The 27359-nt window shown below is 37.5% G+C and overlaps 2 protein-coding genes and 1 pseudogene across 2 annotated transcripts; 1 reads left to right on the top strand and 2 right to left on the bottom strand.

Annotated features, from left to right (window-relative positions):
• Positions 1-4353: 4353 nt before the first annotated feature.
• Positions 4354-6035, bottom strand: LOC125217631 (tyrosine N-monooxygenase-like). The gene is made up of 2 exons (XM_048119153.2): positions 5103-6035; positions 4354-4995 (listed from the first exon to the last, which is right to left on the bottom strand). Exons 1-2 carry the CDS (start codon positions 6033-6035, stop codon positions 4354-4356), a joined length of 1575 nt encoding a protein of 524 aa, XP_047975110.2.
• A 3250-nt stretch (positions 6036-9285) lies between these two features.
• LOC125220467 (uncharacterized) lies at positions 9286-10641 on the top strand (annotated as a pseudogene).
• A 10574-nt stretch (positions 10642-21215) lies between these two features.
• LOC148934042 (uncharacterized) lies at positions 21216-21860 on the bottom strand. The gene has a single exon (XM_089062154.1). The coding sequence runs from the start codon at positions 21858-21860 to the stop codon at positions 21216-21218; it is 645 nt and encodes a 214-aa protein (XP_088918280.1).
• Between the last annotated feature and the right edge of the window lie 5499 nt (positions 21861-27359).

The following is a 27359-nucleotide window of genomic DNA, read 5'->3' as shown; positions in this document are numbered from 1 at the left end:
TCTGAATTCTGTTAATACTTGGTGAAGAAGAAAACGTAAAAATCAACTTTATTGGACCACTTTTACTTTTAAGTTACTTTTGCTTTTGTTCCCTACTTTTCAGATGTACTATCCAGACCTGTCAGAGAGCCCCAGCCAACAGATATACCTTGTAGTCTAAATTTCCTCTTTTAGTAACTGTCCACTTTCCATATGTCTCTGATACACCTTGTCCCCTATTTTCACGAACACTCCCACATGTCTGTTATTTTCCCGCCTACTAGTCAGTAGAGTACCACCTTTTATTTCCTGTCTAGGTAAAATCTCAACCCAAGCGTGGTAGCTAACCAAAACACCCAGGAAAGTCACCGCAGTTATCAAAACGTGTCCATCCTCGTGGGATTCGACCCTTACCTCCACTATACTAATCAGTAGAAGTGGGTTGAGGAAATTTGTTTGAAGCCAGGTCCCGGTTATCGTACCAACGACTCAGCTAGGTCGGGAATCTCTTCCTGATCAGTTGGATACACTCCAATTCACATACGAAAACCAAAAAGGGGGAACAAACCTGACCGTCACAATGGCGCCGTTGTCGGGGATGGATGGCGTTCATACCTGTTATTGTGTGTGATCTTTTTGGTGTACATACTGTTTATAATTTTTCTTTTCTTTTTGTTTTCAGTTTATGAGAAGTGGCTCGGCTCCTGGCCAGTGGAGACCAAGGATACTTCCCCGAGGAACAATACTCGTTACCACTCGTTTTGGCCTGTCAACGGCACTGTCCGACCTAGGCACGAGTAGCGACGAAGAAAAAGAGGAGTTAGAGTACCAACTCCCGGAGTGGAGCACGAATAACAAGAATACTATCAACAATATCGTGTCATCTTTGAAGCCTATGTCACCGCCGCTGCCCCCGCCTCTCCTCCTCGACCAACGAGATCAAATCGCCGCTACATCCCTCGTGACCGGTAGGGAGCCCACGAAAAGCTAGTTGACAACTATTTTTCCGATGAGCCGCGGTTTCCGACAGATTACTCCCGGAGCCATTTCCGCATGTCAAAAATGCTTGTTTATGCATATTGTCAACGCATTGTCCGCCGTGTTGAATACTTCCAATTACGTACGGACACAACCGGTCGACAAAGTCTCTCGGCGTTGCAGAAGTGTACTTGTGCCCTCCGACAACTTGCTACCGGGAAAACGGCTGATATGTTCGACGAGTATTTGCATGTGGGTAGGTCAAATGGAATCTTATGCCACAAAAATTTTTGCGCCGACGTTCCTTAGTGAGGATTCTTTCGGGCACCCACCACCAAAAATTGTCAACGGTTGCTTCATCTTCACGAAACAGTTCACGGATTTCCCAGTATGCTTGGCAGCATTGACTGCATGCATTGGAGGTGGAAGAATTGTCCGAATGCTTGGAGGGGGCAACACTTAAGCGGCCACAAAGGCGATGGCCCAACGCTTATCCTTGAAGCGGTCGCCGACTATCGCCTATGGATTTGACATGCATATTTCGGTGTGGCCGGATCCAACAACGACTTGAACATGCTCTATTTTTCACCCCTCTTCAATGTTGTTTTGAATGGTGTAGCACCGGTGATCGACTTCACCATCAACGGAAATCCATACCACATGGGGTACACTATCTCGCCGATGGTATCTACCCAAGGTGGCCGACTTTTGCAAAGACGCTCAACATGCCGCAAGACCTTAAACAGATTCTTTATGCGCAGCGTCAAGAGGCTGCTCGGAAAGACATCGAAAGAGCTTTCGGGGTCCTTTAAGCCCGATTCAACATTGTGAAGACCCTGATTTGGATGTGGTACACAAAGAATATTGCCGACATCATGTACACGTGTATTATCTTTGAAAACATGATTATAGTTAACGAAGGACTGAGGGCGGCTAACTTTTCCGATGAGGATGAAGCCGGAAGCTCAACCGCAAGGTCTCCCCCACGCCGAGGTGTGCATACGACGGTGCGCGAGAGGATCGAAAGAAGACACAATTCGCGATACCAAAACCCACATTGAGCTATAAGAAGACCTAATCCAACACATTTGGGCAAAATTCGGCCACGAGTAGTGGTTTTTTCTAATTTTATGAATTTAATTATGTAATTATTAATTTTTAGGATTTTAATTATGTAATTTTTATTTTTTTAGTAATTTATAATCGTATTTCGGGTATTTTTAATGCATTTTAAAATGTTTTTAGTAATTGAAGTATTTAAATTGAATAATAGAATGGTGGGACTCTTGAGCATGCTCTTGCGGAAGAATATGGATGAGAGTGTTGTGCTCGAGCAGGGAGTTAAAAATGAATGAAGGTGGGTCCGGGCCAACATCCATGTTCTTTGGCAATAGCATGGATGTGGATAATCTAATAATGTTCCCTTAAAATTTTCATTTCTTATTTATTTAGTTCTTTCTTATTTCGCATATATGCAATTGCTTAGTTAGAATATAGTTTGTATCAAAATAAATGAAATTGCATCATTGAAATATAATTAATCTTCTTAATTAAATCTGAATTTAATTATCCATTAAAATTATGAACTTTCATATTTTGTACTATAGTTAAACAACACATTACTCCTACATACCATTTTATTTACAATTTATAACATTACAATACACTATTACTAATGTGGAAGCCACTCTCTTCTGACACTACTTACACTGCCCTTTATTTATATCTTTTATTTTATCAATTATATATTAAAACCCGTTGCTGAATCAAATATTCATACTTTTCAAGGACGGAGAGAGTAAGTAATTAATCTCTCGATGAAATAATTCATTTTGAGAAATAAAACCTCTCAATTTAATAAGTTTCAAAGTGATTGAATCTCTCGATTCAAGAAGAGATAAAGAAATTCAAATATTGGAATTTAATCAGGATCCTTAATAAAGTAATATCTGAATAAATTATAAATTATTTAATAAATTAAATTTCTTGATTTGACACTACAAAAAAACACTGTTTCCCGACCAACACTTGCCAAGCACCTTACTTGTGCTCGGAAACTACCGAGCACTTATACCTTTGCTCGGAAAAATATCAAGCACTTTTACCTTTGCTCGGAAAACTACCGAGCATATTTAATTGTGCTCGGCAAACCAACGATTAACTTTTACTTGTGCTCGGCAACCCAGCGAGCACTTTTAACCGTGCTCGGAAAATACCGACCACTTCTACTTGTGCTCGGCACAATAGCAAGCACATTTAAGTATGCTCAGAAATGTGTAATATAGAATAAAATGGCAATACTATTTCAAAAACTACAAGTATAGAAGAGAATGGAGATACTTAAAGATAGAAAAATGTATTAAAATTATTTTTAAAAAAATCGCCATGTTGAAACTGCGTGCAATAGCGCAACAAAACCGCCCGCTCGTGGCCGGTCCGAACGGTTGATACGGATTATAAACCAATTATTTGATTCAAGTTTTCATGAGAACGATTAGTTTCATTAAAAAAATATTGGTCGTGGTATCGAACGCAATCGCATCACCTATTAAATCATCTGGGTATGTGCTCGCCATGTTCCAAAATCTGAAAATCATGTAAGTGCTCGGAATATTACGAGCACTTGGGTATGTGCTCGGCATTTTTCGAGCACAATCGGGTGCTCGGATGGCCGAGCACTCTAAAGTGCTCGTATAAAAATTCCGACGAAGCGAATACCGAGCACTTGGTGCTCGACAAACCCTGTTTTTTTTTTGTAGTGTGATTAGAATGAAATAACTAAAGCCGGACGATTTATAGGATAGATATTCCTAGAAGAATAGTTGCATATCACTTGTATATAGAATATTCATTGAGCTAAAGAGTGTGTTATCTTTTTTTTAAAAAAAAAAGGTTATCGCTAGGAAACAAACTTAAGGTGGAGTTGTAAGTACTAGGGATGAAAGCATCTAGATCTGCTTTATATCTGTAACATTAACTATGTATATGGAGTATAAATTATTGAAAATTTCAAGTTGTTATTAAAAACTCGTAACTTCACTTACTTTCAAAGTCAATTTTATCGAAATTAAATGTTACTAACAAATAACTTACCGTTATTAATACTCCACTCAGGAAGTCAAAATTTGTAAGGCCGGGAGTAATGGAAAACTACTTCACAAGTGGCTTCATTAGCAACTATATATCCAACTTCAGTTTTGAAGGGAGTGAAATTAATTATAAGTTGCTTCTTGATAACCAATAAACTAATTTCGATCGCATTACATACATCCTCAACTTACATCATTCTTCTGACTGTATAGACTGAAAAGAAAGCATCTTATTAACTACGTCAGTCTTTCATGATTAAAATGATACAATACAATATAATACAACAATTTAACAAAAAATACAATATTAGTTTTGCATAGGATGAAAATATATTTGTGGGTCCAATCGAGGAGTAGCGTGAGCAATCAAGGGCTTAGCTAACGCACCGTCGTCTCTAGACTCGGCCAAGTCAATGTTGTTCACACCGAGAGATGGCCTCCAGCTGAAACCCTGAATGAGTCTAGCAAGAAGTATAGTGCTCATGGTAGAGCCAAGCACGATGCCGGGGCATCCGCGCCTTCCGGTACTGAATGACAAAATGCGCAAGTCATGATCAGCAAGCACGACTTGTGTTTGTTCTTCAAGAATGTGCCGCTCGGGCTTGAACTTGAGAGGCTCATCCCAGATCCTAGGGTTCCGCCCTAGGCCAGGACGACTTAGGATCACATAGCTCTTCTCTGGGATCGTGTATCCACCCACAACAGTATCTTTGGTTGAAATGTGAGGGACATTAAACGGTGCTAACGGATGTAGCCTGAATGACTCTTTCAAACAAGCCTTGACATAATTTAGTTTAGGTATGTCCGATTCTTGGACTAGCCTATTCTTACCTACAACACTGTCCAATTCTTCACATGCCTTAGCAAGTAGGTCTGGTTGATTGATCATCTCTGCCAAAGCCCACTCAGCTGCATTTGATGGATTATCAACCGTTGCAATCATTATTTCCTGCAAAACCAACATAAATCAAATTATATATACTCTCTATGAATTTTGGAGTCCAGTCACAGACTCCGCAACAAATTAACTAAGTAGCTAGAGACTCAAATACTTACGAAAATGAGTGCTTTGATCTCTCGAATGGACAAAAGGGGTTCATTTTCTTGGTTCTTGAGGTTAATAAGAATATCAAGAATATCATGTTCTTCACTGTTATGCCCTAGATTCCACATCTTCACTCTCTTATCGATTGCTGGATCTTGGTATTTTCTTACATTCTTAAGGGCATTCTTCACAATCCTTTTGTGTCCATCCAAATCCAAAAACTCCAACCACGGTACAAAATCAGCTACCCCGAACGCATAGAGACAAGAAAGAATCGCGAACAATCCATCCACGTGTTCTCTTTCTTCAATTCCCGGGCCCCCATCATCCATTCCCGGCCCAAAAAACCTCTCACCAAACACCATTCTCCTGCTCATGTTGCCGCAGTAATGCTGGGTTGTTTCTCTCAAGTTCACCACCCCATTTATGTCCGGATTCGTCCACTGGTTGTAGACAAATCTCACGAGGTGGTCGGCCTCTTCGCATCTCTTCGTGTGGAGCCGCTTGAACACACTCGTGGTGAGCACCTCAGACGCCATAACTCTCCTCATTTTCTTCCACTGATCGCCGGAGGGCGAGAGGATCAGCCCCCGGTACCCGTCAGTGGCAAGGCGGGCCACGAGGTTGTCAGGTCGGGATGCGAAGATGGCGTCGTGCTTCTTCAAGAACTCTCTAGAGAGTTCAGGAGAAGTGACGGAAATGACGTGGACCCCGCCGAGTTTGATGCAAGCGATCTCTGTGCTGAGCTGTTGCATGAGATTGAGTATCCATTGGGACACAGGCTTGTTTGTCAACATTTGCGGGAGGCTGCCAACGAAAGGGAAGGCCGTCGGACCCGGCGGAAGAGGTGGCGCCGTGGACCTTTTCTTGATGGAGATGAGTTTGAAGATGATTAGGGAAAGTAAGCATAATGCTAGGATTTCAAGTTTAGAGATTGTTTCCATTTTTCACTTTTAATTTGTTTGAAAAGGTTTGGATATGTTGATAAGTTATTGGCTTATTGCCTTGTGTTTTATTGTGGAAAATTATATGTTATCTACTTGGATATGCATGTGAGGACATTACTTATCATGAAAAACACGAGCACATTACAACCTTATAAAATTAATAATTAATGAGCATGAGCTCATTACACAACCTTAAAGTAATGATTATAACACTAACTCATTATTTTACATACCATTAAAAACACGGGGACATTAATTCTTAAATGAAGTAAAGTTTTACTGATGTAAAAATCCTAGGTAGTAACAAGGCTCTTGTTTCATAATTAATGAGTAAGACATGAAAATGGCGTGTTTTATAAATTTGGTCTGTTTATTACTCCATATATATTTATTTTAAGATAATAGTGCAACTTGATTACATTTATCTACTGTAATTATGACTATTATTAAATAATGAAAAGAATTGGAGCTTTATTAGTAGTACAAGTAAGGGATGATTGCAACCCTATAGGTGTGGAACAAATGAAAGAAGCTGCGCCACTAAAAGTAAGACCTTTTCTTGCATGGTTTGATAAGATACACAAGGTATGACTCACAATCTAGCTACTATAGCAATGAGCTGGTTTTATCCAAATTCAGAAAAAATCTGGACAGGAAAATTAAACAACAAATGATCCGAAATAACATTGCAAACACATGCTAGGGGAGGGAGAGAAAGCTCACATATTGTCCTAAGAGTAGTTGACCTGATGAATGGATTCATCTGTGATCCGAATTTCCCATTTCAATTCAAAATTAATTATGGATTTGAAGCACAGTCTTCTTCGATATTACACTACAAGTAGTTTATACTCAATTCAGAGCCTACATGAGCCCTAAGACCACCTCCACCGGTGACATTCCACACAATGTCACACATAAAAGACAAAATAAATATAAATAAAAGTAATTCTAAAATAATTAAAAGCAACCGCTCCTCATCTCTCGGGAGCACCCTGTCGCCACTAGAAAAAGTGAGGGACACATGCCACATGTCTTAATATTATTGGCTGAATAAATATTGAAATATTTGTTATTTTTATTTTTTCACTTTTTATTATTGATTTATTTTATCACTTGATTATTGGAGTACATGTATGTTGTAATAAATTTGCACAATAACAATATAATTCTACATCACATTTTCAATCTCGAAAATTTTGCACTACATTAAATTTTGATTGTTTTATTAATTATTAATTTATTTTATTCAATGATTATTACATTTATCTCTATATATATTTTCAAATATCATGTGAATTATTCTTCCAAAAAAATCATGCGAACCACTCTTCCATAAAATGACGTGAACTACTTCATTTTTTATTTTTTCATTTTAATTTATTATTTTTTATTATTTGCTACTATATATATCCCACTTAATATGTAGAACTCTTCACAAAAGCAACCAAATCATCCAAATTATCGCCCTTTTATTCTTGTATTTATGGATCTAATTATCCAAATTATCGCCCTTGTTTCCCAAACTATTTTAATTCCCAAAATTATCAACAATCATCAGAATATCAAAGTCCGCTAAATTTTCCAAATTTTGGACCACCTTATCAGAATCCCCAATCATTTTCAAATCCAGAGTATTCACAAAACTTTGAATTATCTCCAAATCTAAGCCAAATTCCTATATCTACTGAAATTCCCACATCAAACAATGTCACCCAAAACTTGTTCGAAGATGCCCAACAAGCGAACAAAAAGAAGAGGAGCTCAAACAATGTAAGTTGGGTTGTGAAATAAGATTTAGCACTTATGTTTTCTTGGGTCTATGCCAGCGTAGATAGTGTGCGTGGTACACATCAGAAGGGAGATACACTATGGGTATGTGTGAAAAAAATTGTATCACGAAAGTCAAGCAGAAAATCCAGCTGAAATTAAAAAAAGAAATGTGGATTTTATGAAGAGTCGATGGAAACGCCTTAACCAAAATGCAAGCAAATGGGTGGCTGCTTGCAGAGAAGCAAACGCGCGAAGGAGGAGCGGAATGAGCGACCAAGATGTTGAGAATGAAGCTCATAGCATCTACCAAGTAGGAGGTGGCAACAAATTTCAAGATTTGATAGTGTTTAATGAAGTTATGAGCAAACATCCAAAGTGGAGTATTCATGATACAACACTGGTATTTCCTGACAATGAAAATATTGTTTATGAACATGATGGTAGCAATTCAAAGAGAACAAAGACCTATGAATCTGGCGAGTATACTATCCCTTCAAATCCGGAAACTCGGACATTCAACTAGTTCTCGGCCTATAGGCAGAGAGACAAGGCAAAAAGAAAAGGAAAAAGTAAGGTAACATAATCTGATTCTACTAATGCTCAAGTTGCTGCAGAACTTCATGCACTAAGGCTAGCTAAAGATAATGAGAACGAACTAGTGAAGGCTCGACTGCAGATAGAGCGTGAAAATCTGGAAAAGCCCTTTATGAAGATGTACCAAAAAATGTTGATTAAGTTGTTGGACAAAGAGCACTTGTCCCCGAAAGATGAAGAGATGAAACATCAACTAATGGAGATTGTGTTTAAAAAATGAATGATTTTAGTTTGATATGAGTTTGGTGTGACAATACGTTATGTAATATTCGTTTGGTGTGACATTAGTTTAAGTAATATTACTTTGGTGTGCTTTTAATTATGTAATGTTAGTTTGGTGTGTGTTGGTGTTATCTTTGTTTGTACTTTATGTAATATAAATTTGTGTAATATTAAGTTTATGTGATATGGTCACATGCATCTTCTCAAAAGCAATTGAGATGTCACAAAGATGATTTCTTTATCACATGCATTTTTTTAGATATGATTTTCGTGACACATGCATTTTCCTGCAAAAAGTATTTGAGATGTCACAAACATCATTACTTTATCACATGCATTTGCAGATATGAGTTTTGGTGTCATATGCATATTCCAGCAAAATGTATTGAGAGGTCACAAGCATCAGTTCTTTATCATATGCATTTGTAGATATAAGTTTGGTGCTACTTGCATTACAAAAGTTTTGAAATGCCACATGCAATCGAATGTTTTGTCATCGCATGCATTATCCTGCAAAAATTAGATATGTCACATGCTTTACTGCAATTGTGTCTCACATGTCTTGGGGTTTAGTATCACATGCAAATATATTTAGTTTATACATAGCTCGTGGATTTTTTTTTAAGATAAAACCAAGTACTCATTCCACCTCCAAAAAATGTCTTCTAGTGAAAACTCATCACTTTCATCGGATTCAAGTTCTGATGATTCAAATATCATAGCACTCAATCAATGGGAGGAACGAGTTTCTCAACAAAATCATCAAATCTATATAATTGTTGAGAACATGTTATCCACCAATCACAATCTAATTGTAGGGGCTCAAGCTTCTACAGTTAGAAAAAGCTATTGTGAAAGGCAACACGAGATTGGCGTTGAGCGTTTGATCAATGACTACTTTAGTCCCAACCCGACATATGGGCCAAAGGTCTTCCAACGCCGATTTCGCATGCACAAATCTGTATTCCTTCGGATTGTAGAAGCTGTTACTGCCAATGATGAGTATTTTCAAGAGAGAAGCGATGCTACAGGGAGACAAAGTTTGTCATCGTTACAAAAATGTACCAGAGCTATGCGGGTGTTGGCGTATGGGACATCATCCGATGTCGTTGATGAATATTTGCGGATGAGTTCAACGTTGACGAGAGATTCTCTAATACATTTCGTTGAAGGTGTTATTTCATGTTTTGGTGCCACATATCTTAGAAGACCTATTGAACAAGATCTCGCTAGACTTCTATATGTTGCAGATCAACGTGGTTTTCCAGACATGATTGGAAGTATAGACTGCAAGCATTGAGAATGGAAGAATTGTCCTAACGCATGGGCTGGACAATATACATGGAGAATTGGCAAACCAACGATCATTTTGGAAGCTGTTGCATCATATTACTTATGGATATGGCATGCATTCTTTGGAACTCCAGGTTCGTGCAATGATATTAATATACTCCAGGTCTCCCGTTTTTTATGATGTCTTAGAAGGTCGAGCACCATATGTTAATTATGTAGTAAATGGTCATAAGTAAAATAGGGCATATTATCTTACTGATGGCATATACCCTGCATGGACTGCATTTGTGAAGTCAATCACTTCTCCTCAAACTCAAAAGCATAAGTTGTTTGCTCAATTTCAAGAGTCTATCAAAAAAGATGTTGAGAGAGCATTTGGAGTCCTACAAGCGCGTTTGGCATTTTTGCGAAGGCCATGCCTTGTCTGGGACAAGATGTTGACGAGAAAAATTATGATTGCTTGTATAATCATGCATAATATGTTAGTAAACGATGAACGTGATACATATCAAAATTATTATGATCCTACTGAGATTTTTGAAGATACACCTACAAGAGCACAAGAAGGAAATGCTAAAGCTTTTTGCTACTCTACTCAACGGATCGGGAGTTTTTTTTCTTATATAATAAATCGAGATTAACTCCGCAATAGAGAAGCTCATATTGCCTTTCGAGATGATCAGATGAGCACATTTGGGAAAAATTTGGCATAAACAGTTGAATGTGTAATGTTTATTTTTTTTAGTAATCTTTCTTATTTTCCACTTTAGTTTGTAGTTTGATTTGTTTATTTTCTATTATTGTACCGTATTCTTTTATTTGTATATTTTTATTATGTCGTACTTCACTTATATATGGATGTGTAATAATTTTTATTATAAATTTGAATTATAAAATAATTTATATAATTTTTATATGAGTTTCTTAATATATTTATATAAATATAAAATCTATATTGATTGAAAGTATATGAAAAAGAAAATATGTATTGGGGTTGAGTTGGGGTCATTGATAGAAGTAAAAGTTTTAATAAGTTGGGGGTTGTATATGTGGATGAAAGAGAAATGAGTATTTTATTCAATGATTGGGGCGATATTGTTTTAGTGTCATTTGATAGAAAAATTCAATATCCTGGGAGCCTAAAAATAAACGCATCATATACTATTTAATACAAAGGGGTGTCTTATATAGCTAACTCACCCCTAAATTGCTAACTACAACTAATTGATTGACATTGGATCATGATATCAACGCAATAGATCATCCATCTATGAAAATTAATACAATGGACATAAAATGTCAATTAAGTGCATTTATGTCAATTGACCAAAAGTTAGTTATAACCAACTTTCAAAAAACATCCAAAATTTTAAATGATTATAACTATCTCAATTTAAATTATTTTTTACACAACTTATATCAAAATAAATATAATTTTATAAGAACTATAACTCACATGCATGTATTCCGATGTAAATTTTTTTTTAAAAAATCTTGAATTTTTGTATTTTTGGGTAGCAGTTCAATGTCAATATTGCTATCATAATATGTCAATATAATACATATAAAATTTCAATGTTAAATTGTGTTGGCATATTCAATGAATTGTATTGATATGTTTTGTAACGCCCCACTTTTTCAAACCCTAATTTTCGGGTTATAAAATTTTTGCATTAAATGCCTTAAATGCTATGATATGTGGATTATTTGATGAGTAATTAATTGCATGGTGTCTTTGTGACCTAATTGCGTATGAGAATTTAGATTGAGTTGAATAGTCAACTTGTTGAAATGTTGACGTGGCTATTGAATAGTCAAAGATGGGGAAAATATGACATGGCCGTTGAAAGGTCAATGCGTTGAGAAAATGAAGTGAAAGTGAAGAAATGTTTGATTGGTGAATATTTGATGCGGAGAAATATAATTGTGGTGAATTATTTTCCTAAGGGATGAGTGAGAATTAAATAGGAGCATTATTTAAGCATGTAGAATTTTCGGTCTCTCCTATTTTTTTAATTGGAGAAGGAATCCTATTTTTCTTGGATTTAATTATTGTTTGGGATAATTATCCGAATTAAATCCAAAATCCAATTATACTTTAATTCCATCATGGAATTTTCGAAAACACCACCTTTGATATCCATGAGATTTTCGATAATCTCATCTAGAAGGGAGAGAGAAATTATTTATTATACTATTTGATCTCTTATTTATTCTCTTCCATGAATAAATATAAATATGCTAGAATATTCTAGCATATCTTGCCAAATCTAAGGAGATCTTACCATATCCTAATTTAATTAGGATTAATAATAAGTCCCTTTTGAGGAATTGAATTTCACGCCACTTTCCATTTAATTGGGGGAGATTAATATTATTTTTCTTGCTCCGTGATATTTTATTCTACTCCGTAAAATATCCAAATTTAATCATAGGCTAATTAAATAGCCTACAAATTTCAAAATCCTCCTAATTCTCAACGGTTTCAACGCCATTATTCCTCCCAAATCTTCTCCAAATCTTGATTTATTTAATTATTGGAGTATATCTTAACCTCTATAAATAAGAGGAGAGAAAATCAAAACCCTAGCTACAAAAATCGCCCCCACTCTTGAAAACCGTTCCCCACTTCTCCCCACTCTCTCCAAGATTTCTTCTACTTTTCTTCAAGAATTCTTCATCAATTGAGAAGAATCCAAGTTGAAGTTCAAGATTTTATTGAAGAAACAAGGCTATAACTTGTTTCTACCGATCGTTCTTTTGAAAAAGGTACTTTAATTTTGATCTCCTCTTCTTCTACCGATCAATCGGTATTCTTGAGTCCACATGCATTTAGATTGAGTGAAGGGGAATTAAATGGATGAATTTTGGGATACATGTATGAGTGTGTGTGCACGCCTCGGTCGGCGTGCACATATGTGGGGTTCGTGTGCGTGTGTTGTGTGTGTGGAACACTCATGCGTGACACGATTTAATGGTGAAATTGGAGTTGTTATTTGAATAAAAATGATATGCTAATCATACCTTGATTTTGGATGATGATATAAAAGATTTATCGATGGGAAAAAGGGAAATATGGGAGACATGCATGTTTTGAAATCAATGATTGAAACTGATTTGTGATACGCCTAATTTAAAGGTGATACTTCGCGCTCTCAACGTGGTAAACGAGGAGAAGAGAATACTTTCGAGATAAGCCGACGAGGTGGGCTTTCTTTTAAAATAAGGACATTGTCCTAAACTGATATTGATGAGAATGAAATATGCGTTATCATGCCTTGATTTGTTTTGTCGTACCTATCCCTCGTGGCTATGCCACTATTGATTTAATCGAATTCGGATCCTTGTAGAGCCGCAAACTCTACTTGGGTTAGTGTACACCAATGTTAGACCGAGAGTCAGCGTACGGGTTGGCCGGTCTAGTGACCTGGATTGCGGCCGCATTCCTTGTCATGTAGAATGAGGATATGGTAAACATCGATGAGAAAAATGGTTGCGCGACCGTGATATTTGATAAAGAATATATTTTGGTGCCTCGGGTCTTTCTAAAGTTAAAACCCTGATGGACACTTGAAAATGGCATGATAACTATAATTGTGATAAAACTGTTTTCGGCAATGAGCCCACTGAGTATGATTATAAGTACTCAGCCCTGCATGTGTTTTCCCTATGTGTAGGTTGAGCGGTGGCAAGCGGGCGGCGGTGTTGAGTAGGAAATAATAAGATGATCTGTTGGTACTTAAAGTGTCGTTGTGTCTCCATACATAGCCTCACTTCTTTCTTGGTCGCTTCCGCTATATTATGAAAACTTGTGATCTTTTGGTTGGGTTGAATACTTTTATTTCGTGGGAATTTTGGATATGGAACAGTTGGAATTATTTTGGAAACGTTGATAAGCATTTATTGCGATAGCCTTTTGTTGGATTTCTTTGCTAAGGCATTATTCTTCTTCTACTTAATTGTTCATTAAATGCTTTGGTTAAATCCCTTTTTAAATGGAACCCTAGCCTATGATCTTTGATGCATTTAAGTCCGCCTAGTTAACGATCGCCGCATTTATTATACCCTAGATGGGCGGGTCGTTACATGTTTAATACACTATGTTGACATTTTGATAAAAAACCCTAATTTTGGTAGATTTCATATCTTTTTAAATTTAAATAATAATAAAACGAAATTACACGTGGCAATTTGTAGACCACTAGATCTCTACTAATCTTATGGTTTTAAATTAGTTGTAGTTAGCAATTAAGGGTTGAATTGACAATTGATCACACTCCTAATACAAAGTCAATAGTTTTAGGTTCAATTAAATAGTTCTTATTTATAGTGTTCAATTTCCTACATAAAATAGTAGCATTATAGAATCTAAAACTAAGTTGTGATTATTTAGTAGGAGGGAGTTGGCTATGATTAATTATCACATAACTATTCATCTCTGATTAAGTCGTGAGATTTAATTTCATGAACCAAACATAATAAAAATTTAATCATGGATATAATCTTGGAAACCGACACAACAAAAACTTATCTTTTAGGGACGCAAAAATTGAGAGAAAATTACTAGCATTTGGAAATTTAAAAATAACTAGTAGTATAATTTAGGACGCAAAAGAAAGTGTCCCTAAATTGAGGACAAATTATCTTAGAGCAAAGAGCATGCATGTGGGCCGGACCCACATTTATTCATTTTTAATTCTCTGCTCTTCCGCAAGAGCACAACACCTACATCCATGTTCTTCCGCAAGAGCATGCTCTTACACTATTCAAGGGACCACCATTCTATTATTCATATTATATTTCAATTACTAAAATGGCGTCGTGCTTCTTTAAGAACTCTCTAGAGAGTTCCGGAGAAGTGACGGAAATGACGTGGACCCCGCCGAGTTTGATGCAAGTGATCTCTGTGTTGAGATGTTGCATGAGATTAAGTATCCATTGGGATACAGGCTTGTTTGTCAGCATTTGCAGGAGGCTGCCGACGAAAGGGAAGGCCATCGGACCCGGCGGAAGTGGCGGCGCAGTGGACCTTTTCTTGATGGAGATGAGTTTGAAGATGATTAGGGAAAGTAAGCATAATGCTAGGATTTCAAGTTTAGAGATTGTTTCCATTTTTCACTTTTAATTTGTTTGAAAAGGTTTGGATATGTTGATAAGTTATTGGCTTATTGCCTTGTGTTTTATTGTGGAAAATTATATGTTATCTACTTGGATATGCATGTGAGGACATTACTTATCATGAAAAACACGAGCACATTACAACCTTATAAAATTAATAATTAATGAGCATGAGCTCATTACACAACCTTAAAGTAATGATTATAACACTAACTCATTATTTTACATACCATTAAAAACACGGGGACATTAATTCTTAAATGAAGTAAAGTTTTACTGATGTAAAAATCCTAGGTAGTAACAAGGCTCTTGTTTCATAATTAATGAGTAAGACATGAAAATGGCGTGTTTTATAAATTTGGTCTGTTTATTACTCCATATATATTTATTTTAAGATAATAGTGCAACTTGATTACATTTATCTACTGTAATTATGACTATTATTAAATAATGAAAAGAATTGGAGCTTTATTAGTAGTACAAGTAAGGGATGATTGCAACCCTATAGGTGTGGAACAAATGAAAGAAGCTGCGCCACTAAAAGTAAGACCTTTTCTTGCATGGTTTGATAAGATACACAAGGTATGACACACAATTTAATTAGCACCAAAGCGTATGACAGAATCAGCTAGTAGCAGCAATGAGCTGGTTTTATCCAAATTCAGCAAAATCTGGACTGGCAAATTAAACAACCAATGATCGGAAATAACAATGCAAACACAAGCTAGGGGAGGGAGTGAAAGCTCTCAAATTGGCGATCAAGAAATAAAAGTCAAATGATTCGGAAAGTTAAATAAAAGTAATAGCACAGAGCGATATTGTTTTAGTGTCATTTGATAGAAAAATTCAAGATTCTGGGAGCCTAATAATAAACGCATCATATACTATTTAATACAAAATCGATAGTTTTAGGTTCCATTAAATAATTCTTACTTATGGTGTTCGGTTTCCTAGATAAAATAGTAGGAATCTAAAATTAAGTTGTGTGATTATTTAGTAAGAGGGAGTTGGCTACGACTATTTATCACATAAATATTCATCTGGGATTAAGTCATGAGATTTAATTTCATGAACCAAACATAATACAAATTTAATCATGAGATATAATCTTGCAAACCGACACAACTAAAACTTATCGTCTAGGGACACAAAAATTTGGAGGCAACTACTAGCGTTTGGAAATTGTTAAAAATAACCATAATTTGGAATGCAAAAGAATGTGTCCCTAAATTGAGGGCAAATTATCCTACCCTTTTGCTTTTTAGGACGCTTCTATTTGTGTCCCCTAATTATAGTTGGAACACTAACAATAAGGAAACTCTATTGAGAGCGTGTTTGAATTGGTAGATAGTGACATTTGGAATGCATTTAATGATCCAATCTAGTGTTTGATTTGTTGGTTAAATTTTCTGTACGGCCCGTTTAATTAAGGCTTAAAATGACTGTTTTATTATCATGAAAAATTTAGTGATAATAATAAGTGCAACACTATTTGAATCTTAAATTACTTGGAATTTACTAATATAGCCCTCAGCCTTGGAAATATAGGAAAAGTTAGAGGATAGTTTTGGAATTTCCTACTATTATATATAGTGTGACTTTAAATAACAAACCAAACATGTGATATTAAGGACTATAGATAACATACCATCAATTCAAACACCACGAATAGAAATGGAAAATCTAGAAAAGCATTGCTGCAAAATGATTGTATTCTTATCTAAATGAAAGATACTTCATTTCAAAAGTGATAATTATATACACAAATTAGAGTCATTAATTGCATTAAAAAGTGTCATTATCCGGTTTTTTGTGTTGCAGTGCGAACACCCCTATTGTGTACGAAGCTTGAAGTTTTTACGCCATACAATATCTAATCCACAACACATTGAGTCTTAATTATGTTTCCTTAAAATTTTCATTTTTCTTTCTTATTTCACATATATGCAATTGCTTATGTAACATACTAAAAATGACCCTAGACGAAATTCATTATTTCAATGGGAAAATCGGGCAGAAATAGTAAATAATTATAATCCATAATTATTATAAGATTATTATGTGATGAGAATTGAGATTTTGAATTAGTATATAAGTTATATTGTGTAGATCTCATAATGGATTTAGTTATCATTTATGTATGAGAAATTCTAGTATTGGAATTAATATAAAGGAAAAATTGAAGAATAGAAGAAATTAGATAAATGGTGGGTATATGTTTAATTAGAGGCTTATAATTAAAGAATTGCATATGAATTAATTTAACCTTCCTCTTCTCAATCAAAGTGGTGTGTGATGTGGAGAAAATAAGCTCCAACTTGCAAACTTAATCTAATTAGTCTAGAGAATTTGAGTAAGTCTTAATTGATGGAAGAGTGCCACATGTCATATATTTTTTACCATGTGTTAAGTATTAAGACTTTTTATATACCAAATGCAATTTTCTCTCTCTCCCTCCTCCCTCTCGATATTTCTTCCCCAAAATAAATCACAACTTCCATTTCTTCAACCTCTATAGCTAGCTACATTCTTCTCTAATTTTCAAGTTTGTTCGCGGACTGTGGAAGTAATCATGCAACCGACAGCTTTATCTTTATCAAGTACACGTGGCGGAAGATTATTGACATCGCAAAGATAGGATAATAACCAGAAGAGAAAAAGGGTGCGAAGTGGCGGAAACATAATGGTGGTAAAATGACTTATGCTCATAAGTCTGTCAGGTAGCATGCTCATCACTTAAGGCCTTATTCTCTTATGTGTTTTTATGTGATAATTAAATGTCCTTATGAGATTATATATGAATATATGTGATTTGTGAACTCGATGAATTATGATTAGTTATGGAATAAGAGACGTATGAGATAAACTATGAGAATGAGATGAATTGTAGAAATGAAATATGGAAAGGGAAGAATATGAGTTTATGTCATATCCCTACTTGGTTGATTGCTTTGGGTCATAAGGTGGCATATTCTCTAATATGTCTTACTTCCTGAATTGAGTATAAGTGATTCCATACGTAGTGTTGTGCGCTAATCAATGATACGATCTCTGATTTGTATATGTCATTTATGATGGGAATTTTGGATATACGAGGGTATAATGAGAGTTGAGATTTAATCTGTTCATTTGATATGATATGGTGTGACAAAGTTGCCGATGTGTTATGTTGAAATTATTGGGAATAAGTATAGAAATGAGAATGAGTATGTATGACTGTGTTTATGCCCCGTGCTTGTGTATTCTGTGGGTACAATTGGCATGCCATAGGACAGCAGCAAATTATCCGTGATCTCTCGTCTTCCGGGTAACCGAAGCGAAGGCGAAGATTGTCTGTCATCTGATCTGTCTCTGATTCTCTTGAGATCTGATATCTGTCTCTGATCTGCGCCCTAAATGGGTGGTCTGTGCGGAGTCCTTTCGAGGACAAAATCCGTGTGTACATCTTATTCCGATTCTGATTCTGATTCTGGTCCGTGTACCTTGGTCTGCCACTAAGCACTTAAAGGGGGCTGTATGTGTTTGGATACGTGAATATGTTGATGATCTGTAAGCGTGCTATATGTGCGTGATATTGGTGTAATGTGTGGATATCATGTGGATTACTTGATGCTATGTGAATTCTGGGCATAAGTTTATTTGTCTACTATTGAATTCTGGGCATAAGTTGGCTATAGGGGGAAATGCTGCCAATTTATGTTAGAGATTAATTAAATGATAATAATATGACAGATGTGGTAATTATTTATTTTAAATAAATGAATAAGAGTTTAAAGAATTTTTATTAAGTTACATGATTTTTGCTTGTAGAGAATTTTGGCTAAAGTGTTGAGTGTGCTAAAGGTTAGTCGGCATTGGAGAGTATCGGTCAATGTTTCTTCTTGTCCGTCTCAGCGCTGCATCCTTGGTGGGCCACTGATCTCTGTATGCAATATAGATCTTTTGAATTATTAGTTGTGACATGTTAGGACTAAACTATATAACTAAATAACTTGGCTGTGATTGTAAATATTAATGTTTTGATTATTTATTTCTGAGTGATTCAGAAAGATGAAATTTTAAATTTTCAAACTTGATGGCGCCTCTTTTGTGACATCACCTATTCGGCCGGCAGATGGTTGGTTAGGAGGTGTTACAGCTTAATTAGAATATACTTTGTATTAAAATAATGAAATTGCATGATTGAAATATAATTAATCTTCTTAATTAAATACAAATTTAATTACTTCATCTGTCTCTGAAATGTATGAACTATATCCTTATCAGTACACTGTCCTTGAAAAGTATGAACTCTCTAATTTTGGAATATTTAAACAACACATTACCCCTAAGCACCATTTTATTTACAACTTATAACGTTACAATACAATAATAATGATGTGGAGCCCACTCTCTACTATCACTACTTACACTACCTTTTATCTATATCTCTTATTTTATCAATTATACATGAAGGGTCCGTTTGGTACACAGAATTGGAATTGAATTGGAATTGGAATTCTATCGAATTGAATTGGAAGTAATTGAATTAGAATTCAATTCCAATTCCTTTGTTTGGCAAAATGAAATAATTGATATGGAATTGAATTTAAAAATTTGAATGTGCGTGTGTTGTGTGTGTGTGTTGTGTACTGTGTGTGAGTGTGTGTGTGCAGTGTGTGTGAATATGTGTGTGTTGTGTGTGTGTGCGGATGTGTGTAGTGTGTGTACTGTGTTTGAGGATGTATGTGTGTGTGTGTATGTGTGAGTGTGTGTTGTGTGTGTGTATGTGTGAGTGTGTGTTGTATTTGTGCTGTGTGTGTGAACGTGTGTAGTGTGTATGAGGATGTGTGTAGTGTGTGTGTACTGTGTTTGGGGATGCGTGTAGTGTCTGTGTACCTTCTTTGTGCTGTGTGTGTATGTATGAGTGTGTGATGTGTTTGTGCTATGTGTGTGTGCAGTGTGTGTTGTGTGAGTTTGCGTGTGTGTGAGTGAATGTGTGTGCAGAGTGTGTGCTGTGTATGTGTGTGTAGTGTGTGTTGTGTTTGTGTTGTGTGTATGTGTGAGTGCGTGTTGTGTTTGTGTTGTGTGTGTGTTGTGTGTGTTTGTGTGTGCAGTGTGTGTATGTGTGTGAATGCATGTGCAGTGTGTGTGATGTGTGATAGAAAAAGGGGATATAATGGAGATCAATCAGGATTCAATCACAATTATACTCTAGAAATAGATTGATACTGATTAGATTGTAAGAGCATCTCTAGTGGGAGGACTTCCCGCACGCCCTTCCCAAGTACACCTCCTGCCACGTCATAAGGACTTCCCACTGCACAATCCGCCCTTCCCATCGTCCTTCCCGCGCAGACTTCCCGCAATTAAAAAATCATAAATTCACAAATATTCAATTTACGTTACGGAATTAAAATTTCGACACGAATACGGACGGTGAAAATGCAACATCTTCATAGCGACATTAAAAAAATTACATAATCATTAAAAAAAAATTTGCATAATCATTAAAAAAAATTACAATTCAAACAAAAGAAAATTAAAATATCAACGTCCACCCCTCCGTGTCCAAAGCTCTTTTATGATATCGTTCTGAAGTTGTATATGGGCTTGGGTTTGCCGCATGTAGGCAAATGCGCGCATCCGATCGGCCTCTTCATGAGGTACCCCCATACGTACATTCACGGTAGCCACGCCATGGCTTGGACCGGCCACGGTAGCATCTTCATTGGTCCATTGAGTCAGTTCAGGATCTTCACTTATGACAATCATGTTATGCATAATAATACATGCATAAATGACATCGCCGATGTTGTCCATATACCATTCCGTGAAGGACCCTTCACTACCGCCCATCGACTCTGGAGCACACCAAATGCCCGCTCCACGCGCCTCCTGACGAGCCGCAAAGTAAGTCTTCATATCTTCTAATGGGCATCTGATCGTCTTCACAAAGCCGGGCCAGTTTGGGTATATCCCATCCGCCAAATAGTATCTCATATTGTGCTGGTTACCGTTGGTGACGAAACTGATGGCGGGACCAACGCCATTGCAATGATCGTTGAACATGGTGATGACTGGAGGACGTTGATGTCGTTGTTCGACCCGGCTACTCCAAAATAAGCATGTCATATCCACAGCCGGTAGTCAGCTACAGCTTCAAGAACCATCGTGGGATGCTTGCCTTTGAAGCTGCTAGTGTACATCCCTTTCCAGGTGGCGGGGCATACAATCTATGCTGCCCAACATCCCGGGAAACACGTGCACTGACCCGTGCATATCTATCAGCTGCTGGCAGTCTACGGGGCTGGGCTTCCGAAGATACCAATCACTGAATATCTCTCTAACGCCCTGGCAAAAAAAATCCGGACACTCGATGGCTGTTGACTCGCCAATATGGAGGTACTTGTCGAACATGTCGACCGCGCCTCCGTAGGCCAGCTGCCTGATTGCAGTAGTGCACTCCTGTATGGGCGTGTGACCGGGTTTGCCAACCGCATCCTCCCTGAACCTGAAATACTCGTATCGATGCTCCAAAGCACTCACGATACGCATAAACAGCGAACGATGCATCTTAAAACATCGTCGGATTATGGCATCATTAAAACGTGGCTGCGGAGCGAAGTAGTCCTGAAATAACCGATGATGTGCAGTGATGTCGTCCCGAGGTACTATATTTTGACGACTGATCGGCCGAGGTACCGCCGCCTGCTGCTGCCGCTGGATCGCTTGACCTAGCAGGCGATCTATCGCCCCTATCATAGCGACCTGCAACTCGTCATTATCACTATCACTATCACTATCGCTCCCGCCCCTACCACTCGTACCTCTACTAGCCATTCTAGATATACTTGAGAACCGAAATTTAGATTTAGAGAGAGAAACTTGTTAATGTAGGGGCTGGTAGCGGAAGCGCACGCATAAATCAATTACAAACAATTCAGATCTATTTAGCGGATTATTTAGACAAATTCTATTCGCGTAATTATCACATGTATCATGCTCATAACTCAAATAATAACATGCTTTAAATTAATTGAAACCTAAAACATGCAATGCATTTCTGCTTTACACTCTTCCAAATTACGGCTCCACCTCCTAAGGTAAACACATAACCAGTAGTAGATTTCCTCGAGTCCTGATCAGCTTGAAAGTCTGAATCAGTATATCCCAAAGGACATAGCTCGCCTGCTTTGTAAACTAGAACATAGTCCTTAGTCCGTTTAAGGTACTTGAGTATGTTCTTTACTGCAGTCCAATGTCCTTGGCCCGGATTTGACTGATATCTTGCTACCATGCCAACAGCAAATCAAATATCAGGTACAAGGCATAGCATACATGAGACTACCAACTGCCGAAGCGTATGGTATCCTTTTCATCTCTGCTATCTCAGATGCAGTCTTAGGACACATCTCTTGAGATAAATGGACGCCATGTCTAAAAGGTAAGAAACCTTTCTTGGCATCTTGCATGCTAAAACGACTAAGTACAGTATCGATGTAGGGTTCTTGGGATAAGCACAACATCCTTTTCTCACGATCCCTAAGGACCTTGATACCTAAGATGTGTCCCGCATCTCCCATATCCTTCATCTCGAACTGGTTTGACAACCAAGTTCGAACTGATGACAACATCTTTTTATTGTTTCCAATTAGAAGAATGTCATCTACATATAAAACTAAGAACACCACATTCCCTTTTTCTACCTTCTTGTACACACAGCTCTCGTTAGGGCATTTTTCGAATCCAAACTTATGAACAGTTTGATCGAAGCATTGATTCCATGATCTAGATGCTTGCTTGAGGCCATAAATGGCCTTCTTAAGATTACAAACCATGTGCTCTTTGCCCTTCACGGCATAACCCTCGGGTTGTTCCATGTAGATGGTCTCCTCAAGACTACCGTTCAAGAACGCAGTCTTAAGTCCATCTGCCATACATCCCAATCCATATAAGCTGCTATAGACAACAGTATCCGGATCGATTTGAGCATGGCTACCGGGGAGAAGGTCTCATCGTAGTCGACACCCTCCTTTTGGGTATACCCCTTAGCCACTAGTCTTGCCTTAAAGACTTTAACTCGTCCATCGGGTCCACGTTTACGTTTGTATATGCACTTACTCCCAATGGCAGTACAGCCTTCGGGTAGGACGGACAAATTGTAGACGTTTTTGTCTATCATAGATTGTAGTTCCGATCCATTGCTTTCACCCATTCGCAATGATCGACATCCGCCTGCGCCTTTGCAAAATTCCAGGGATCTAGTACATTGCTGTCCGAGGAGTGATCCATAGATTCTCCCAAACCAATGTACCTTTCGGGCTCATGAGAGACCCTCCCACTGCGGCGCGACACTACAATATTAGGTGTAGAAGTTGAAGGTTCGGGAATTGGTTGTACTATAGGTACTTGTTCTTGGTAAATGGAACTTGTGACTGAAGTGAGCTCTTCAAGAGCTACCTCACTGCTGGGTTTATGATTCATAACAAAATCTTCCTCTAAGAATGTCGCGTGAGTACTCACAATGACTTTCTTTTCTCGGAGACTATAGAATTCATAAGCTTTCGAACCTTTGGGGTACCCTATAAACAAACATACCTCTGTCCTTGAGCCCAGCTTAGTTGGATCCTTTTCCAAAACATGAGCTGGACACCCCCATATCTTGAGATGTTCTAGATTGGGCTTACGCCTTGTCCACAACTCATACGGAGTAGCAGGAACAGACTTTGATGGTAAATTGTCTAAAATATGACTCGCGGAAAGCAAGGCATGTCCCCAAAACGAAATAGGCAGTCGTGCATAACTCATCATCGATCAGACCATGTTCAACAAGGTCCTATTCCTTCTTTCAGCTACGCCATTCTGCTGGGGTGTGCCCGGCGCAGTCGTTTGGGATTCAATTCCCTCTACTAACAAGTAGTCCAAAAACTCGGCATTGGGGTACTCGCCTCTGCGATCAGATCGCAGGCTCTTGATACGTTTTCCATGATGCGTCTCCGCATAAGCCTTAAACTCCTTGAACTTGTCTAAAGCTTCAGACTTAAAGCGCATCAAATAAACATATCCGACTTTCGAGTAATCATCAATAAAAGTGATGAAATAGCGAAAGCCGCCTCTTGCCTCGGTTGACATTGGTCCACACACATCAGTATGAATGAGTTTTAGTGCTTCCTTGGCCCTATTACCTTTCACCCTAAAAGGTCTCTTAGTCATCTTGCCTTCCAAACAGGATTCACACGTGGAAAATGATTCTGTATCTAGGCCTTTAAGAAGGTCTTGATCCATGAGAGTTTGAATCCTCTTATGGTTGGCATGACCAAGTCTAAGGTGCCATAAGTACGTTTCGTTCATTGAACTTGAAGGTTCTTTTCTTTTATTTGAAATTTTCGATGCATTATTGAGTTCTAATTTGCGATTATTAAATTGTGTAGATATGATTGTATACAGATTGTTTTCCATGATACCACGACAGATATAAGAACCATCTTTCTTAATAACACAACTGTCATTAAAAGAAATCGAATATCCATCAAAAACCAATTTAGAAACTAAAATTAAATTTCTTCTAAAAGAAAGTATCAACAAAACATTCTTCATAACCAAAAATCTATCACTACTAAAACGCAAATAAACGTCTCCCACTGCTACGGCCGCCACTTTAGTAGCGTCGCCCAGCTGGACTTCGATCTCTCCATCATATAGCCGTCTTGTCACCTGCATTAAGTCAGGATCAAAACAAATATGATCAGTAGCTCCAGTGTCAATAACCCAAGTATGAGATGAAGTCGAAGCCAAACATGACTCAACAACTAAAGCTTGGTGCATACCTGTAGCCTTGCTCCTTTTAGGGCAATCTGGCTTCCAATGCCCCTTCTCTCCGCACTTGAAACACTTTCCGGTTTGCTTCTTTCCCGACCTCCTCTTTTTCTTTCCCTTAGCTTCCTTAGGTGTGACCTGGTTCGTCACTTTCTTCTTTCCTGCACCAGGCCTAGGGCCAGAGGAACGATGTGACGAACTAACCATCGCAGCCTTAGCTTGGTTCATGAGATCCTCTGCCGACTGAAGTTCAGTCAACAACTCTGCCAAGGTGTAATTCCTTTTGTTCATCTCAAAGTTGAGCTTGAACTGCTGGAAGCTAGGAGGCAAACTCTGAAGGATAATAGTAACTTGGGACTCGGCATCAATGATGCCTCCAAAAACCTCAATTTGATTGAGGTGGCTCATCATCTCGAGGACATGGTTCCTCACAGACGAGCCTTCCTTCATAGACTTGCACATGATACTCCGAAAAGCTTGAGACTTAGCTGTTCGATTCTGAGTACCAAAAAGATTTGTGAGATTTTCCATAATCTCGGTGGCAGTAGCCATGGCGGCATGCTGATGTCTAAGCACTGTTGACATGGAGGCCAACATATAACACTTAGCCATCTCATTCGCCTTGTGCCACCGTCTATGGGCATCTCGCGCTGCATGCGCGGCGTTAGCCGCTGGCACTGGGGGCCGGAGAGTAGTGAGCACAAACTTGTACTCATCAGCCGTGAGAACGATGTCCAAATTTTGTTTCCATTCTATGTAATTTTGGCCCTCGAGTTTGTTTTCTTTAAGAATTGCAGAAAGAGGATTGAGTGACATGTTGACGATTTAGGTTGCACTGCAAAACAGAATATTTACTATTTGTCATAAACTTATGTGAAGAAATTGAGTAGATTAAACCATAAAACTTTTCAAATTCTCACAACTGTAAAATTAAAATTTTGTACCCTCAAGCAGAGGTCAATACGCTTTAAAATTTTAACATTTTTACTGGTCACAACACCAACGAATAGTCCAGAGACCGCAGCACGGCATGGCCGCCTAATGTTGCCTAAGCACGACCATCAGATTTAGCATTACAGTATCTCGTTTCTACAACACACTCCCATAACAATGCTCATGCGTTGATAACAAGACCAAGCTATCTCGTAAATTCTGTTTAGACTTCTGAAACTTGTAATTTCTTAGGATTATTGTCCCCACAGCATGGGTGGCGATAATATTGGAAACTACTTTCTAGTCCATACTATTTACAATTGAGAAGTCCACCTATATGAACTCGCTATTTCTTAGGATTATTGTGCCCACAGCATGGGTGGCGATAAGATTCAGAAATTAGCTTCATAAGTTGTGGACCAATCGATGGTGACCATATACAAACTTAGTTCGTAATTGTCGCTTAGATATTTAAGTTATGGTTTTTCATTAATTATCCTTAGCCTTAGTGCAGATTAAAGGCTTAATCAAATTATGTTGGTATTTAATTGACTGGATAATTAAATCTTTTATAATCTTTTATACATCTTATTAAAGGATAATATATTAATTACTAAAGTTTAATCTATATTCATGTCTTCTATAAGATTTATCTAAAATAATTAATTATTTATATCTTTGACGGACATGAACAAATAAACTTAAATTAATTCCTTATTAAGATTGGGAAGAGAATAATATATTTTATTATTTAATGAAATCCTACATATCTATCCTTATAAGGATTCTAGATATATAATATAATTATAATTAGGAAACTATTAAATTATTCTTGTCCACATCATCTAGGATTAGAAGATATCCCTAGATATGGTCAATAATCTAAATATTCCTAAAATCTAGGGAAATCTTCCCAAAATATTTTATTTCAATTAAATAATAATATTTTAATGATATCTTTTAATTTAGGAATCAAATAATCATTAAAATAATATTTCATCGTTATCTCATCGTACGAGGTTCGCACGTACGACGAACGACAAAATACACCGGGGTTCATCCGCCGGTTACGGTGGTCACGCCGGCGGCGCACACGAGGCCACTCTCGCCCATGCGTCGCCGGTCGATCACCCTGCGTACTCCCACTGGCTCGACAGCCCTGTATGGATCGCATGTCGTGCGATTCGTCTCGGCACTAGCACCGACGAATCGCACGTCTCTTGCGTTCCAAAAGTTTGAGTTCTTTGTTTCGATAGTTCTTGAGTTCATCATGCATATAATAAAACAACTAAAAACAAGAACATGCTTCGATAACAAAAACGCATGCATACATGAAATTTCACGAAATTTAAATCCAAATAATCAGAGCCAAAGACTGGCTCTGATACCAATTGTAGGGGCTGGCAGCGGAAGCGCACGCATAAATCAATTACAAATAATTCAGATCTATTTAGCGGATTATTTAGACAAATTCTATTCGCGTAATTATCACATGTATCATGCTCATAACTCAAATAATAACATGCTTTAAATTAATTGAAACCTAAAACATGCTTTTCTAAGGTTCAGCCATTATCCTTTGATGATTCT

This window comes from Salvia hispanica, chromosome 1 (assembly GCF_029641045.1).
Source record: "Salvia hispanica isolate PSC_SH4W2 chromosome 1, Shi_PSC_v1, whole genome shotgun sequence".
Lineage (NCBI taxonomy): Eukaryota > Viridiplantae > Streptophyta > Magnoliopsida > Lamiales > Lamiaceae > Salvia > Salvia hispanica.
Note: the sequence above shows the minus strand (reverse complement) of the source record. Positions and strands in the feature narration are given on the sequence as shown.